Source organism: Chelon labrosus, assembly GCF_963514085.1.
Source record: "Chelon labrosus genome assembly, chromosome: 7".
Lineage (NCBI taxonomy): Eukaryota > Metazoa > Chordata > Actinopteri > Mugiliformes > Mugilidae > Chelon > Chelon labrosus.
Genome location: NC_140343.1, coordinates 23,109,814 through 23,126,148, shown reverse-complemented (window position 1 = coordinate 23,126,148; position 16,335 = coordinate 23,109,814). Strand labels below are relative to the sequence as shown.

At 41.3% G+C, this 16,335-nt stretch overlaps 1 protein-coding gene across 1 annotated transcript; it reads left to right on the top strand.

Annotated features, from left to right (window-relative positions):
- Positions 1-284: 284 nt before the first annotated feature.
- Positions 285-4,040, top strand: glulb (glutamate-ammonia ligase (glutamine synthase) b). Its single transcript, XM_084548068.1, has 7 exons — positions 285-1,406; positions 1,696-1,878; positions 1,976-2,137; positions 2,226-2,372; positions 2,478-2,605; positions 2,687-2,886; positions 2,972-4,040. The coding sequence occupies exons 2-7, from the start codon at positions 1,713-1,715 to the stop codon at positions 3,288-3,290; spliced, it is 1,122 nt and encodes a 373-aa protein (XP_084404194.1). The 5' UTR covers positions 285-1,406; positions 1,696-1,712; the 3' UTR covers positions 3,291-4,040.
- Positions 4,041-16,335: the final 12,295 nt, after the last annotated feature.

Genomic DNA, 16,335 nt, shown 5'->3' with positions numbered 1-16,335 from the left:
CTGAGAGCTGGCATATGGAATGTGTAACTGTGCACATGTTTATCAAGTTTTTATCTAGGCCTTTTGCAAGTGTCAAAAGATTTGCATTGATCTTAGTGGGGGTGTTTTTTTTTTTAATGTAGATTCACTTCTCTGACCATATCTGTGCAAATATATAAATGACAACATACAGTTTGTACCAACCACTTATTATTTCCATAATGGAATTTCACCAAAATTTAAAGTTAAACAAACAGGTTGCTAATCTAACCATCATCCAAATACTACGGGTATGTCACCAGTCCCCTGTGTTGTGTATGTAAATTATGTATGGGTGAAATATATATATATCCTACTGCACTGACAATGCAATGTTCTGCTGGGAAACGTTTGGGCCTTGTATTCACGCGGATGGTACTTTGATATGTACCACCCATGTGGACTCGACCAGTCACCCCCACCCCATAGCAATGACCCCAGCAGGATGCATGCCTGACACAAAAACGGCTTAGGAACAACTCAAAAAACATGAAAAACAGCACAAGGTGTTGACATGGCCTCGAAATTCACTAGATCCTAAACTGATCAAGTATCTGTGGGACCCAAAGGCCCCCACTAAAAACATTCTGTCACCACAGGACACCCTCAGAAGGCCCATGGCCATGTCCATTCTCTGATGGGTCAAAACTAGTTTGGAGGCACAAGGGAGACCTACACAATATTATGCAGGTGGTTATAATGTTATGTCTGATTGGTGTATATTTTTAACTAACATCTGAATACTGAATATTGCTCACAACGGAAGCTGAAGCGTCACCAGAGGGCGCAGCATGTTTAGGGCCAACCAGTACCAACCTCATTACATTCCTGTATTTTACACAGATGTACACACAAAACATAGCAGCAGGTTCTTAGCGCAGGACCGCAGTGTAGGAGAGTGTCTCTAAGTGATTTATTAATACTGATCATCGCTAAAGATTTTAACGTATGGGAACAATATGTTCTGTTTATTGGCTTGAGCGCCACTAGAGGGCGCATTGGTTAACGCTCCGCTGTGGTCAGTCTCTATCATTATCAGCCACAGTGTGTATTTATTTATTTTTTTCCTCTGTGTGCCTCATATAAAATGTGTTTAAATATATTCCACAAGGGCGAGCGAGTGTGGAAAGCTTTTCTGCGCGGGGATCACCATTTGATATTCGTTGTGACAGAGAGCCACTCCATCGACTACACGGTATCTCTCCTCGTAGTATGTTGGTCACGTTTTCCCCTGACCAATCAGAGGCGGCTGAGATGCTCGGCAGTGCTATAAATCCGACGTGGAAGCGGTGAGAAAAACAGGAATGAAAAACAATAGAAACCTACACTTCGATCACGTAACCGGAGACTCTGTTGACCTTTTGATATTTTTCTACACTTAACATAAGGTATGTTGCATCTTCATTTACACCTATTCTGTTTAAGGCTACTTTTGTGTTTGTTTTTTTCTTCACTTACATCCACACCCTAAAGCGGGCGTTTGCAACAGATGATTAAACAGGTTGATTCCTGGCGGTGTTGTTGTTGCTGTTGTATAATCAGTCATGATGGAGATTTCCCTTCTCAGTAACTGTTTTGCAGCAGCCCTCTGGGATTTTTCTTGCCATCCTCTCTCGTTTCACATTCAGGCGCAGTGATCAGTTTTGAATTTCATTATGTGTCCTCTTATGTCTGTAGGTTTTGGGGTCAAGAAAATGGCTACCTCAGCAAGTTCCAAACTGAACAAAGCTGTTAAGCAGCAGTACATGAGTCTCCCTCAGGGAGACAAGGTCCAAGCCATGTACATTTGGATAGATGGATCTGGAGAGGGACTGCGGTGCAAGACCAGAACACTGGATTTTGAGCCAAAGACAATTGAAGGTAACATCTGGCTCCAATATGATCACTGTCCTCCATTAAATCAGTATTTGTTAAGACGTTGAAGCAGGGCTTTAAAATCTGTTTTCGGAATTTTCAGATCTGCCTGAGTGGAACTTTGATGGCTCCAGCACCTACCAGTCAGAGGGCTCCAACAGCGACATGTTCTTGATCCCTGCTGCCATGTTCAGGGACCCGTTTAGAAAAGACCCCAACAAGCTCGTGCTCTGTGAAGTGCTCAAGTACAACCGCAAGCCAGCAGGTTAGCAAGACAGAACAAACCTGGGCGTTACTGCTGTAGAAGCTGTTTAATGTTTCGGCTAATCTAATCTCTGAACCTGCTCCAATAGAGACCAACTTGCGCCACACCTGTAAACGAATTATGAGCACGGTGGAGAATAACCACCCTTGGTTTGGTATGGAGCAAGAGTACACCATCCTGGGCACAGATGGGCATCCCTTTGGCTGGCCATCGAATGGTTTCCCAGGTCCTCAAGGTGAGTGTTGGATTATTTAATTTGTCTTGTTTTTTATTCAAATATAACACATCAAACATAGAAATGGCCTGTTAAGTGTAAATAACAGCCCCCCACCCCCATTAGGGCCTTATTACTGTGGAGTGGGAGCAGATAAGGCGTACGGAAGAGACATAGTGGAGGCACACTACAGGGCCTGTCTGTACGCTGGGGTTCAAATCTGTGGAACCAATGCTGAAGTCATGCCAGCACAGGTAACTATTATTAATGAAGGGCAACCCAGTGCGTAATAACTGTTAATAAATGTTAATAACGCTATCTTCATCGTGTTTCAGTGGGAGTTCCAGGTTGGACCTTGTGAGGGTATTAACATGGGGGACCATCTGTGGGTTGCTCGCTTCATCCTGCACAGAGTCTGTGAGGACTTCGGCGTGGTGGCGACCTTTGACCCCAAACCTATCTCAGGGAACTGGAATGGCGCCGGCTGTCACACCAACTTCAGCACCAAGGAGATGCGAGAGGAAGGAGGTCTTAAGTAAGGATTAACTTATGTAAATGTCAGAAATAAAAATGTGGTTTTTTTGGGGAGTGTTCCTAATATCCTCTTTTTTTTTCCGCAGAATCATTGAAGAGTCCATCGAAAGGCTGGCGAAGAGGCACAGATATCACATCCGGGCATACGATCCCAAAGGCGGGCTCGACAACGCCAGACGCCTCACCGGTCACCACGAAACCTCAAACATCGATGAGTTCTCGGCTGGTGTGGCCAACCGTGGGGCCAGCATCCGCATCCCCCGCTCGGTTGGGCATGACAAGAGGGGCTACTTCGAGGACCGCCGTCCGTCCGCCAACTGCGACCCTTACATTGTCACAGAAGCACTGGTTCGCACATGTTTGCTAAGAGAAGAGGGAGAGGAGCCCACAGATTACAGCAAATGAACAGTATAGTATAAGTAAAGTATAATAAACAGTACTGTATTTAGCCTTGTATCCACTTCAAGACTCTACAGACTGACCTTTATTTTTTAGCTTTGTTTTTTTTTTTTTTACTTGACATATGAAATAATGAAATAATGATGGGGTATTTCTGTAATCTTTGTGCACTGAGTCTTGTGCAGCCACTGACGCAAACACTGCCTTTTTGTCAACAATGCCAATTGTAATAAGGTCATGGTAGCTGATCATTTGTATAGACGCACACAATTTTGTGTTTAACTTCTACTAATGCAGCAAAATCCAGGGGCATTTTGTGGAAACTCTTGTAACTCTCACCCAAAGGATTCCAAAGGCATTTGAATGTTTTAGTATTTTTGGCTTTTGTCACAATGGTGGTTTTATCATGTAGGTAAAGTCATTATGTAAGCTAATCTACTTCTGTATGTTTTTCTAAAAAAGGTGCATGTCTGATTTGTCTCTTTTTTCCATTTATAATCGTCAAGTCTTTAATAAACAGCTAACATTTTTATATTGTGACGTTTGTCCGCAGTTTAATCCGGCACGCACCGCATTTTCTACCTCGAGTTATATTCCAACAGAAACCAGTTTGTCCCGACCACGCTGTCAGCTGATATAAATCCCTGAAATGTGACTGCTGTTAAGGGGAAACAAGCCGTAATGTTTAACAAATGGTGGTTAATTTGCAGTTAATTCAGAGTTGCATCCACATCCTCTTACTTATTTGAACAGCAAAACCCGTCCTCGGGAAAACGGCGAACCTTTCTACAGGTTTCAGCAGCTGTGTCATTTATTGTGAAGGTGGCCCCGGCATGCTTGTGAGCGTACTGACTTCGCCAAGCAGCCATGAGGTGCTCATCTATAGAACACGTCTGTCCCAAAATAGCTTGTCTGTCTGTCTTTCTGGTATGTTGTTTTGACACGAGTCTCGATAACTTGGGGACTAGTTTTTTAAGTAGGCCAGCAAAGCAAAAGAGAGTTTGGGGAGTCTGCATTGAAATCTATATGAAAACTTTCCAGAGCCCACGAAAAAGGGAAAACGGTTGGTTGTACAGTGTGCTGTATAACCTGACGTATGAGCTTCTTAAACAAGTTAAGGCAACTAATACAATTTAAGAATGAAAAGGAAAAAAATGTCACATGACTAATAAGGACTAATTATAAACCTCACATAGACACACACACACTATGAATGACTGAATACCTAATTAAAACCTGCAGCTACACTCTGATTTTGTACCATGTTGCCCATGTCATACATAACCTCTTATTTAACAGCCATAGCAACAAACTCAAAAACAAATCTACAGCAATAACTACAATATTTTCTGAGCCGCTGAGGGCAGGCTATTCCCCACACACAGGTCCAACTTGTTCTGCTGCCAAAATTAGCAAACCCAATGCTCAGTGGGGATACAGTTCCCAACTTTTTAGTGCAGTCAGGACACGTCCCAGGTCCTCATCTACCCACCCACTTCATGTGTACTTCTACATAACATACTTTCAATGCAGCGCTATATTAGATTTTTCTTCAGGGCAGCCAGCGGTCTCCATTATTCACTCCCACGTGAATATCCATTTGTGAAGATTTGAAATATGCTTGGCTTTGTGTATTTCACCACAATGATGTCCGCTTTCGCTGTAGCATACTTTGCATGACACGAATTAAGGTATACATGTCTCCAGTTTAAAGCTGTTAACTCATGATAATGTATCTTACATGAATCTAAATGATTTATCCTTCTCATCTGGGAATTAATCCTGAATTTAACATGGCTGAAAATATGTGCTTGAGAGTTTATTTCAGTCCCAGGTCACTAAGGATCACTAGGGATCACTAGGGTCAGTAGTAAAAGTTGTAAAGGTGTCTTTTTTTGAATAGTTGAGTCTTTTCCAGGTGACCTTGGATGCAACGCTGAACCTTTACTCACAAAAAACAGATACAGTTTTCTCACAAGTACTTGGTAAGGGAAAACTGTGTGTTGCATGTACACACCATCAGTGTTAGGTTCAAGCCATGCTCCACTTTTTGATCAGCCTAAAATTCTGACAAAAATCCTTGAGCACTGCTCTCTGCAAAGCATACCAACATCAAAGGTTCAAGGAGTGAACACTTTGGCCTCAGAGGGCACAAACAAGTTACCCAATAGGCGTTTATTGAGTTCTGATATAGGACAACACACTGGCAGGTTGGGGACAATCAGCCTCAGATAAAGTCCATCTTCACTGGTTAGTCTGTGTTTTCAGGATTATTGTGTGTCTGTACATCTTGTTCCAAGTGAAATCAAACTCGTGCTTTCACATAACATGCAAGATGTCAAGTTTTGTGAAAATGAAGGCCTTGTGTCAGTTTATTTCCATACTGAGTTCTCCTCAGTTTAGCGTGAATTCTCATATTAAACTGAGTCACTGTGCGTGCGGTGGTATTTGCTTGGACCAATGCATTTGACAGAAGTATAAGAACACCAAATTCAACTTGGCTCAGACTTTAATGCCAAACAAAAAAGTCATCAAGTTACATGGGCCTCTTTAAATCATTTACATCTGACAAGCTCAGGAAATGTTCCTGCACTTCCAAAGAGATGTGTCAAACAAAAAAACAAAACAGACAAAAACAAAAAAACAGATACATATACTGATGATGCTACAGATATGCAATATCTTTTGCCGTTTTAAAACATAGTTACAAGTTACATAACTCCCCTCAGCTACTCTTGTGTCATTTGATCCTTATTGTCCTGTCCGCACGGAAGGGTGAAAAAAGTGTCTGAATGCGCCTTTTTACCAATATGAAAATGAGCACGGATAGTTGAGATGCGATAACCTGAATAGATAAAGTGGACAGAGAAGAGGTCTGAGGAAGAAAGCCGTAACACCGCAAGCCTTGTTTCCATGGCAGCTAGAGTAGAAGCTTAAGCAATCTGGTATATGGAAGAGAGGCGGGGGTTGGGCTCCATACCAGGCTATTACATAACAACAGGCAGGTCAAGAATATGTATAGTACACAGAATAAAGAATGTAGCTCACAAACCTGAAGGTGCAGTAGAAAAAATATAGTGCAGCATCAAATAGCAACACACACATACACTACATTTTCTCACTGTTTCATCACAAATCCCAGACTATTCATTGTAAATACAGAAAGGTCTGAGATGCAGACAGAGCCTCAGTTTAATCAAATATCTTGACTCCAAACAAGCACCACCCTTGACTGCCTTAGTTCTAATCTCATCACATGAATGCAATCTCTTCAAAACCCCGAGGCCCAACTATCACCACAATTACTGGTGACAACACGTTAGCTATGAATGCCCTCCTCCCCCTCCCAAGCCTTCTCCCCCAGGGTGGTGGGTTTGGGGACATGTCATGAAAACTGTTGCAACGTGGCTGGCCCGATGGTCGGAAACTTCTGCAGCTGAGAAAGCAGAGCCGCACAACGGGACAGTGAGGTCACGGACCTAGATGAAGGAGCATGGATCAAAATCAGACCACTAATTGTTCCAAATGTTGTTGCCATTTTTTATTTTTTTTAATGTGGCAGTTATGCAACAAGGACTAGTACTGACTGAATTTGACATTAAAACTCAGATCTTTAGTTATGACAACAGTCACTTACTTTCTCCAGGTGGATAATGGGATACCAAAAGGTTCAATTCGAGTTACATCCACATTTAGGAGTCCAAAATAGTCCAACTTGTTTGGACAAGGAGATTCTTTGTGTGCCTGTGTGGGTGTCCTATTAAGTTTTGCAGTCTGGCTGCACGTGCACCACAGCTGACCTGCTATAAAGAAACGCGAGTGAGCAGAAAAGTGACCGACAGGTCCAAGAACAGGCTTCTTGCTTCCAAAACATACAGATAAACTATTTGTTGTACATTTCAATTGCCACAGTGAAATCTGCCACACTTGACGCCTAAAAAAAAAAAAATGTTCTAAATGTGCTAGTTTGACATTTTGCTTTCTTAAAGCCTGATGTCATTCTCAACTCCTTAATATACATACATAGCTCCAGCAAGGAGGTAGTTTGTTTGGATTTGGTATTTTGGGGGAAACAGCGGCTGGTTCCTCGACATCTTCACAGTTGTGGGATTAATTCCTGTCAAGCAGATGACACCCAGCTCTACCTGTCCACCAAACCCAATTCCACCCTGACTGTCTACAGGAAATCAGAACCTGGTTTTCCATCAACTTCCTCAAACTTAACAGTAGCAAAACTGAAATTCTTCTCATTGGCACCAGATCCACCCTATCTAAAATAAACAGCTTCTTCATTCAGATTGGCAACTCCCCAGTTTCCCCCTCTCCCCAGGTTAAGAGTCTGGGTATCATCCTTGATAACACTCTCTCATTCCAATATCGTCTTAACAATATCACCCATTCAGCCTATTTACACCTACGCAACATCTCCATCTCCATCTATCCCTCTCACCCGACAATACTGGTCAATAGCCTGGTCACATCCCGTCTGGATTACTACAACTCCCTCTTATTTGTTTTAAGTCACATAACACCTGTGCTGCAGCAACTCCACTGGCTTCCTGTTAAATTCTGCATTACCTATAAAATCCTACTTCTCACCTTCAAGGCTATAAACAAACTCGCCCCTCAGTACTTCACTAACCTCTTCCACATAAACATTCCCAGTCGCACTCTTAGGTCATCTTCATCCATCCAACTCACCCTCCCACCTGCCCACTTGATCATCAATACCCACCCAGAACAAATAAAAAAATTCAAACTCTGTCACCACCTTCAAATCCCAGCTTAGAATTTACTTATTCAGACTCTCAGTTCCATAGTTTCACATTTATCTGCTGTCATTTTTATGTACCTATGTTTTGTGAAACAAGTGAAAATAATCACGTACAGAGAACACTTCTCTGTACGTTTACTCACAACAGCTGTAGATAAAAGCAAGTTGTCAAAGCTAACACAAAATTGTACTATTTATTTTTTATTTTTTGCAGACACCATACTGCAGACACATACAAGCTGAAACAAAATCACAAACTTTAAGATTTGGCTTGTTTTCAGAGGCACAAATTCTACAACAAAGTAAGGTGACCTGCATTGCAAAGTCATCCCAAACACGAGAAGATGTAAACATGGGTAAAAACTTCACCTGTTTTTCTCATTTTGCGCGGCTGACAAGACCAGGCTAGACACTTCTTCCCCAAATACTTCCCCCTCTTATCCTGTTTTACTGGCTCACTGGTGTCAAGTTGCTAATACACGCCCGGGACCAAGTGTTCTTTAACGCATGTACATGTGTCTGCCACCCAAGTGCATTTTGTTCTTTTGAGTAAAATTCAAAAATTGTAACATAGTTGTGAAAGCTCTGACTCCCTGCTTTTTGCAAAAAAAGACACAAAAATCGGTCTTTACACGGAAAGCAAATTCCTCTTTAACTATCTTTGTTGTTTTCACAGACTATCAGTATATAAGGACATGCGTGCCCATCAATGACTCAATCACTGCAAACTGATAAGTGTTAAGCAAAAGTAATCTAAAGATAGTTGTTTTTAATTGTTGATCTGTTTGCTTGCATTTCTGGGCTCCCTGGACCTCTTGCTGCATTTTCTCCTCCCCTTTGTAAAATCCCATCCTATCGTTACAATGCCCCCTCCAAGACCTTCAGGAACCTAAAGGGCAACACCACCCCCACACCAGAGCCAGAGATAATGGAATTTTACAGAAGTCGCACAAGCAACTACAGGGTTAGCGAAAAACAGACAGCCATGCCACACCTCACTCTTTAATTTTAGGAAAGTATACTGCTATAGTTGTGCCTTTAAAGTTTCTTTTTGGACTCAGAATGCATTCAATGCTCCAGTTTTAACCATTGTCAACGGTCATGACATGCTCTGCACACTGAGCTTTGGTGGACCACATGCTGTCCTGTGACAAAAGCAGCCTGAAAACAAATGTAGGATGTTCCTGTTTGCCTCCTTCAGCTGACCACATAATTCAACGCTTGTGGTTTTGCAAACTTCAGCAGGTTTTGGTGTAGTCATGTTAACACACAGTTAAGTGGAAAATGCTAATATTTCAGACATTCAGACTGTAAAAACTAAGACACTTTTCCTTAAAAATGCCCTCCATGTAATCTTTCGGCTCCATTTAAAGTTAACTAACACCATCTTCAAATGGGGTCTTGTTTATTAAAAAGTAAACTCCATATGCAGGGCCCCCTCTTGTGGTATTCACTGCCTCCTCAGTGGAAACTTTTATAGTTTAAATGTCTAAACAAGACATGTTGCTTCGTGAGTTTGTGGTTGCATGGTATAGAGCGAGGTGTTTAGTCGCAGCCAGAAAAAGTAAAGAGTTTATGCCTTTCTGATACTATGAGGCCAAAAGAAGGTTCCTTTATATTAACGTAAATATTAAGATATATCTATGTTTCAATATGGCCAATCAACAAACAACCAAACTCTATAATAGCCTATCATGTATGTGAATATACCTTTAATTAATAAACTGAAAATACTAACCGATTGTCTCTCTACATGGATTAGTTATGAGTGCACTTACTTTAAGCCTTCAATTATCCTAAATCTGACACTCTTGAACGAAAGTACCCATCAGATTCAAGCGCCAATGGCAGATCAAAATAATTATTAGACTTAGACAGGTTTATTCATGAATAGTACCCTCCAGTTTTAGATTGCTGCAGTCACAAAGAACATCCATGTAAACTGAGAATTTGTGGGTGTATCGATAGCTGTGGGTACAACCAGTGCTTTTATTTTCTTTCTTTTTTTCTCTTCCTTTTTTTTTTTTAAGACTGAGGACAATTACCCTCCTCTTAGACTAAGCTGTGCATTTGATGGTACATTTTTGGGTGGCACCTTAAGAAGGGAAGCTTCACCCTCTTGGCAAACACCACTAAAATCTCGTTTTTCTTTACTGGCATGCTTTCAGATTGGACTTTATTATGATTGTTCCATTATGTAATAAGACAAGCCATTTTCGTTGTCAATTTTGCATAGCATTGACAGTGCCAAGCTCATCAGCTTTCTTCAGCGTACTCATTGTGGATGTTTGTCACAGCAGTCTAAAAAGAGAGTATTTGCTGAGGAATTATGTGAGTGGATTTAGAGAATCAGTCATTACTCGTGATTAAATCTGATCATTAAGACAATAATTGCATTCGAATACAGTATGTTTTCATCATACTTGACTGAAGATGCCAGTTCTACCTTGTGTTGTTACTGAGCACAGTAATACATTGAAAGTTATTTTGTAGCAGGTTAAGATATATGAGATGACAACGATTAAAGTGTATTGCTTTGTAAAATGATTGATATTACAAGAAGACAAACAAAGAAGAAAAGTAAAATCTACATGAGAAAATTGCTGAAAAGTGTAGCTGCTTTAAATAGGTACTCTCTGGGTCCATATCCTTTAGGGCACAGGTTATGCAACTGGATGAATAGCGAAACAAATCCAACAATTTCCACAGCCGGGAAGTCTGCGGAAAATTCCCAGATCGGGTATGTTCTCAATTAAGACACTCTACTCCACCGTGAAACCACTCAGAAATGACTCAGCACTTTCTCTCTGTGCATAACTCTGACAGCCCCTGTAGGAGAGCAAAGTATATTCAACTTACTTTCATTTATGTCCATTGATGGTACTTACAGATCCTGCGAAGTTAGATTCATTAACATAACATTTTAAAACAAGGAACAGCCTTTGACCGAAGATAACACATTTTATGTTCAGTCTGGCAAAGCATGCACATGTCTTTTCCGTTATTTGTTTGAAGCAGTCACAAGGGAAAAACACTTTCCTGACTGGGGGTCTGGAAGAAACACAAACACCAAGTAAACCAACAAACCCAAATCGTTTTAGTCCCAATAGGGACTTCCTGGGTGATGCTTTTTAAGCTGCATGTTAGTACAGCTTTGGCATCCGGGTTCATGTATAACATCACTATGAGGCACTTTACATAACGTGCACCACAGCTTTGTTGTGACAGCTTCCAGTTGACAAACACAAAGACGCAAAGTCATGGCCGGTTCAACTCCTGCTGTCCAGCTTTAGTTTTCACTCGGCCCGATTTAACTTTTTGTGACTTCAAATGATTTGTGTAGAAAGAGATGACCTTTTGGAAACTTAGAAGTTGATTCATTCATTTGGAGACAACGTAATTTAAAGATCTGCATTAGAAAATATACTGTTGAACACAGACATGTATGCAAGTCCCAAAGGCTGTGGTATGTTCTTAAAATGAGGAGTCACTTCTTCCATTTACAGCCATTGAATAACAGAGGGGCCACTGTTCAATACTGTGGAAAGCGCACATGGTGGAATTTACCATTACATTTGTATTATTGACATGTGGGAATGTACAAAGAGAAGGAAGTAAGGAGTAGAGAGTAAATGTGAGATTAAAAGCATGTGCCTTAAAACCCTTTCTTGTAATACTGAATTGTTGAGGATCCTATTTCAATCTACTCTCCTGGGAAAACATGCACAGTGCAGACCAGCGCTGTCCATTTAATTAACCTTTCAGTTACTTAACACATTAAGGCTGACTGCTCAAGACCTTTCCGTCTCTTCAGTGTTAAAAGAGAGAGGCAATGTCCGAAGAAAAGAAGCAGCCCTTTCCCTACCTAAAGGCCTGTGATACCAGTAACAGATTTTTCTGCAGTTAGTGATTCATTTTAGAGAAGAAATATTGTAAAAAAAAATCACAAAACTAATGACGACATAGTTTGGTACTGAGAGTAAAAGTAACAGTACTATAGACTGATTATAGCCCCTGTGCATGTCCATGCTCTTTACTGAGTTTTAATGGTTCCCAAATACTGACTCTATGTTTCCAAATCATATAGTAATAGGACACCAACTGAAGAAAACCTGAAATGCAACTTCATCATCTAATAATAAGAGCAGCACACAATGTTCAATGTCAGACTAAATTAAAGCCATTACTTTTTTTTGAGAATAGGGCACAAGCAGCTACAGTTTAACATTTTGGTATTATAAAACAAACCATTCTGTCCGCATGCATTGGAAGTTAGTTTCTTTTTCAAAGATTCAATTGGGAACATTCTGTATTGCTTCAGGAGCGCATGTGTCCACAATAAGATGTACTTTTGGATAAGATTTACCCTGTCTTTTAGGTGTGTGTGTGTGTGTGTGCGTGTGTGTGATGTGGCGGTTATTTTCCAGTCTTGTAGGTCATGAGTTCATAAAAAGAACTGGGAAACAGCGACATCTTGAGGCCATTATCCGAAAATGTAAACCTAAAATACAGCTGAAGCTGCATGCTTTGGCAGCTGACGTTTCAGTGTGACCCTGAAACGCATCACTGATGTCAACAGTACATTCTGAGTCTCCTAATGACGCAAAGCAGACAGTTCACACGGAAATGGCAGCTGAGGTCAGCATATTTGCATATTTTAGCATTTATTTAGTGATGCAAATTAAAGGACTGTTCACAAATGTTCTTAGCGTGCAGTGTTTTTATCTTGTTTTGTAGGAGTGATTATTTATCCATGTTGGGTACAATTTCTAATGTATATTACATTTGTAAATGTATTTATTGGTGTTTTGCCTTTGTTTTGTTTTTGTCTGCCTTATTTCAATTATATTGAGCTGAATAGTTTTATCCGGGAATTCTAATGTAACAACCTAATAACTGTTTTTTTGTTGTTGTTTTTTTAATTATCAGGTAAATGTTTAATACATTCTAATTTTCTATCCATTAAGTCTTCTATGCCCGCGTGAACTCATAAACCCCACGAACATGCGCGACCAGCTGCTACACAAAACATGGCGGAAGTTCTCAAAGGCTACTCTCAATTACGTAAAACTATCCTCACCCTTTCTTTAAACGTCCGTTTCAGTAGGCTACATTACTCTGGCATTGCTAGTCTGCTTGTGACAACGCGAGGAGCTGCCAGGCATTCTGACGGCTAACTGGAAGTACTCTAAAAGTTATCACAAATGTTTTTAATCCAGTAGAACGCGAGCTAGCAGTACGTTTTCCTACATTTAAAGGGGAGTTTGAAGGTCTCTCTGAAACTGTACTGCACTACTTACTCAGCAGGCTATAATATACACGCGGTGAGCCAAGCGAGAGGACGGAAAGCTGAGACCGGCTGTGAAGAAGTCATAGCTGTTGCTGACTTGCACGATAGGTGCTGACCCACAGACGGCTGCTGCCAAACTCCGCCCGTCAACTGCACTGGGCATCACCCATAGAGTTGTACTAAATCCGGGGGCTGGTATGTTTCTGTGGCATCTTCTCGACCTGATCTGCTCGGAAGGAGACCGCAGGGTAAGTTGCTCTTTAAAATGTTTTCAGTCTGTGTTAAAGTAATTATTTTTAAACGGCAGCAATAACTCTAAGCTGGGCATTTGTTGAAGTTTTGAAATTCTGGTGTCATATGGCAGGTGCAAGGTCATTTGTAGGATAGTCTCAAGATACTGATAAATGCAGGAGCAAACTAATCGCAAGAGGGTCTGTGTGGCATCAGTTATGTGCCTGTGCCTGTGTGTGTGTGTGTGTGTGTAAAATACTGTGACAAAATCAATTCTGTCATCCTGCAGATGTCTAACAAGAAAGTTGTTGAAAAAAGAAGTAAAAGGAAACACCAAGCAAGACAATGTGCCGCTTATTTCTCCCCAGATGGACATATCCTAAGTAACACTCACAATGTTAAATCTGACTCTTCATTTGGCAGTATTTATGTAAGTGTGGATTCACATTCAGAGAACACTGACACTGAAATCCTTTATCTGAACCCCCAAACACCAAACTGGTCTCTGGTCGAAAGGTTTAGTGAGCTTTCAGCAGAAGAAGAAACAGAAATCAATGATGACCAAGACCACGACAGAGAAGTGTTACAATGCACAAAATATTCTGAGACCAATAAAATGCATGAGCGTAATGAAGTGCCCCTGGATGTTGTGCAACAGAATGAAACGAACTGCTTTAAATACCTCAAGAGCCAAAGTGATGTCCCAAAACAGAGGACATCTAAGCTCAAAGAGCTCAACATTAAAGAATACTCTCCAAGTGGAGGTGGGACTAAGACCAAAAAGAAGAATGTAAATGGTCCTCCTGTTCAGAAATCACTGAACAAGTGCAAAGATGAGAAGATTCCTCGACTTTTAGTAGCAATGAAAAAACGTAGTGAAGTTGACACAGAGCACCGTCCCTACAAGTGCACGCACTGCCCGTGGGCTTTCAAGAAGTTTTGCAACCTGCAAAGTCACTTACAGACTCACACTGGCATCAAGCCCCATGTGTGTGATATATGTGGCAAGGCTTACTCTCACCAAGGCACGCTGCAGCAGCACAAGCGGCTCCACACAGGCGAAAGACCATACCACTGCCCTTTCTGTGTCAAAACCTACATATGGTCCTCAGATTACCGCAAGCATATCCGGACACACACGGGTGAAAAGCCTTACACCTGTGACACTTGTGGCAAGGATTTCATTCGCTCCTCTGACCTGCGAAAGCATGAGCGGAACATGCACACCAATGACAAGCCCTTCCCATGCACACACTGTGGCAAGACCTTCAATAAACCCCTCTCCCTAAAGCGTCATGAGCGAAAGCATCTTGGAGAAAGGCCCTTCTCCTGCCCTGACTGCGGGAAGGCATTTGCCCTGGCCAGTCGTATGGCGGAGCACCAGAAAATACACACAGGAGTGCGTCCATATGTCTGCTCTGTGTGCTCCAAGTGCTTCACAAAGTCCTCCAACCTGACCGAGCACGAGGCCATTCACAGCGGAGTGCGGCCTTATAAGTGCGCAGAGTGTGGTGTGGCATTTGCCATGGCTTCTCGCCTGGTTCGCCACCAGTTCATCCACAATAAAGAGAAACCCCACAGTTGCACGGGGTGCAGCAAGAACTTTAGCCATCCAGCAAAACTGAAGCTTCACCAGGAGCAGACCTGTGCTGGGAGGATCTTTGTCTGTGTGGAGTGTGACAAATCCTTCCAGTGTGCCTCAAAGCTTGCACAGCATGTGTTGAAACACAGGGAGACAAGTGTCTGAGCCAGTTTAGGGCCAGGTGCTATACACATCTATCCTTGGGCATGAAGTGATTACGTTTATCTTTACATATCTAAATACAGTTCTGTAGTATTTTGTTCACTTCAGATACCAGACATATTGGACCCATTCAAGGTCATAGGGCACCAGTTTATATATGTTACTGTATTTATAATAATTGTGCGTCATGAGTTGTATAACACACACCCTATTTCACTATGGTACTGGGTTCCCATGAGAATGCTGTGGGGCAAAAATGAACCCCACCACAGCATTGACACTGGAGCTGACATTTAAACGATGCGATATGAAACTGGTTACAAGACCGGTAGACCCTTTTAAAAGTGATAATACCAATGCACTTAATAATATGCATAACACAGCCACGTTGCATTTTGGAAATGCAGGTCTTTTATGACAATGTTTGGTCACTACTGTTTTAGTAGTTTGTGTATTCTGATCATTTTGAATCTGGTGATAAAGGTGGGACCGTCAAAAGAACCATTATTTTCTTATCCCTGAATTTACAGATTTCAGTACCTCACTTTAGCATCAGTGTTGTGACCAGTTTAGATGGTATGCTGCTTATTGTTTCAATTGCACATAAACCTCACCAGTACCTATTTGTTCTCAGGTTTCTGCTGTTTTTACTATGTGTGGTGTGCTGTGGGCAGTTTTGAATGCTGTACTTTTTGTGGACGCACAAACAGCAATAATTGCTAATATAAAAGTGGTCACAATATTGTAATAGCCTTTCATAACCTGGGAGGCAACTGCTTAGCAGTGACTCAAGAAGTTCATAGGTCTTTTACTTAAGTAATATTTTGAATGTATGACACTTTGTGGTAATGATGTTCTTACTAAAGTATAAGTACAAATGTAGCTATTGAAAGCAAAATATACTTAAAGTACTAAAAGTACTCATTCTGGAGAATGTTCCATTATAGAATTAGAATAATGTATGTCTTTTGTTGTATTATTGAGTTTATCACTTTGATGTCTTAGGTGGTAA

Excerpts from the sequence above, each read along its gene's own strand:
- glulb (XM_084548068.1), top strand. The coding sequence starts at position 1,713 with ATGGCTACCTCAGCAAGTTCCAAACTGAACAAAGCTGTTAAGCAGCAG. Across the intron at positions 2,138-2,225 it reads GTACAACCGCAAGCCAGCAG|AGACCAACTTGCGCCACACC; the intron begins GTTAGCAAGACA and ends CTGCTCCAATAG. Across the intron at positions 2,606-2,686 it reads CTGAAGTCATGCCAGCACAG|TGGGAGTTCCAGGTTGGACC; the intron begins GTAACTATTATT and ends ATCGTGTTTCAG.